General features: G+C 63.1%; 1 protein-coding gene across 1 annotated transcript in view; it reads left to right on the top strand.

The window, feature by feature from the left end:
* ANKRD11 (ankyrin repeat domain 11) overlaps positions 1-331 on the top strand; it is a gene marked incomplete at its 3' end in the record, with an annotated part of 11,084 nt that overhangs the window by 9,159 nt on the left and 1,594 nt on the right. The window contains 1 exon segment of the mRNA XM_009878613.1: positions 1-325. This exon segment is cut by the window's left edge and continues 13 nt beyond it. Within this exon segment, the coding sequence (XP_009876915.1) occupies positions 1-325 (325 nt within the window).

Raw genomic sequence — 331 nt, 5'->3', positions numbered from 1 at the left:
CCCCCAAAGTGGAGGCTCTGCACTGCGCGCCGGGACCCGTCAGCGGCGTCGCCCAGTCGCCCGAAAGCGTCTTCTCTGGTTTACAAGCAAAATCCTCCCCTTCGCACCGAGATGAGCTGCTGGCCCCTTCGGTGGAAAGCGCTCTCCCCCCCGACCTCGGCATGCCCTTGGACACCACGGAGGAGCAGCAAGCCACCGCCTCCATCCTGCCACCGGAACCCACCTACTTGCCGCCGATGGAAGAAAACCATTTCGGGTCGGGTATGCCCGAACAAAACAATATCGACTGGGATAACCCTCCTCCCAGGAACCCGGACACCGCCATGCCTCC

Source organism: Apaloderma vittatum, unplaced genomic scaffold (genome assembly GCF_000703405.1).
Source record: "Apaloderma vittatum isolate BGI_N311 unplaced genomic scaffold, ASM70340v1 scaffold24481, whole genome shotgun sequence".
Lineage (NCBI taxonomy): Eukaryota > Metazoa > Chordata > Aves > Trogoniformes > Trogonidae > Apaloderma > Apaloderma vittatum.
Note: the sequence above shows the minus strand (reverse complement) of the source record. Positions and strands in the feature narration are given on the sequence as shown.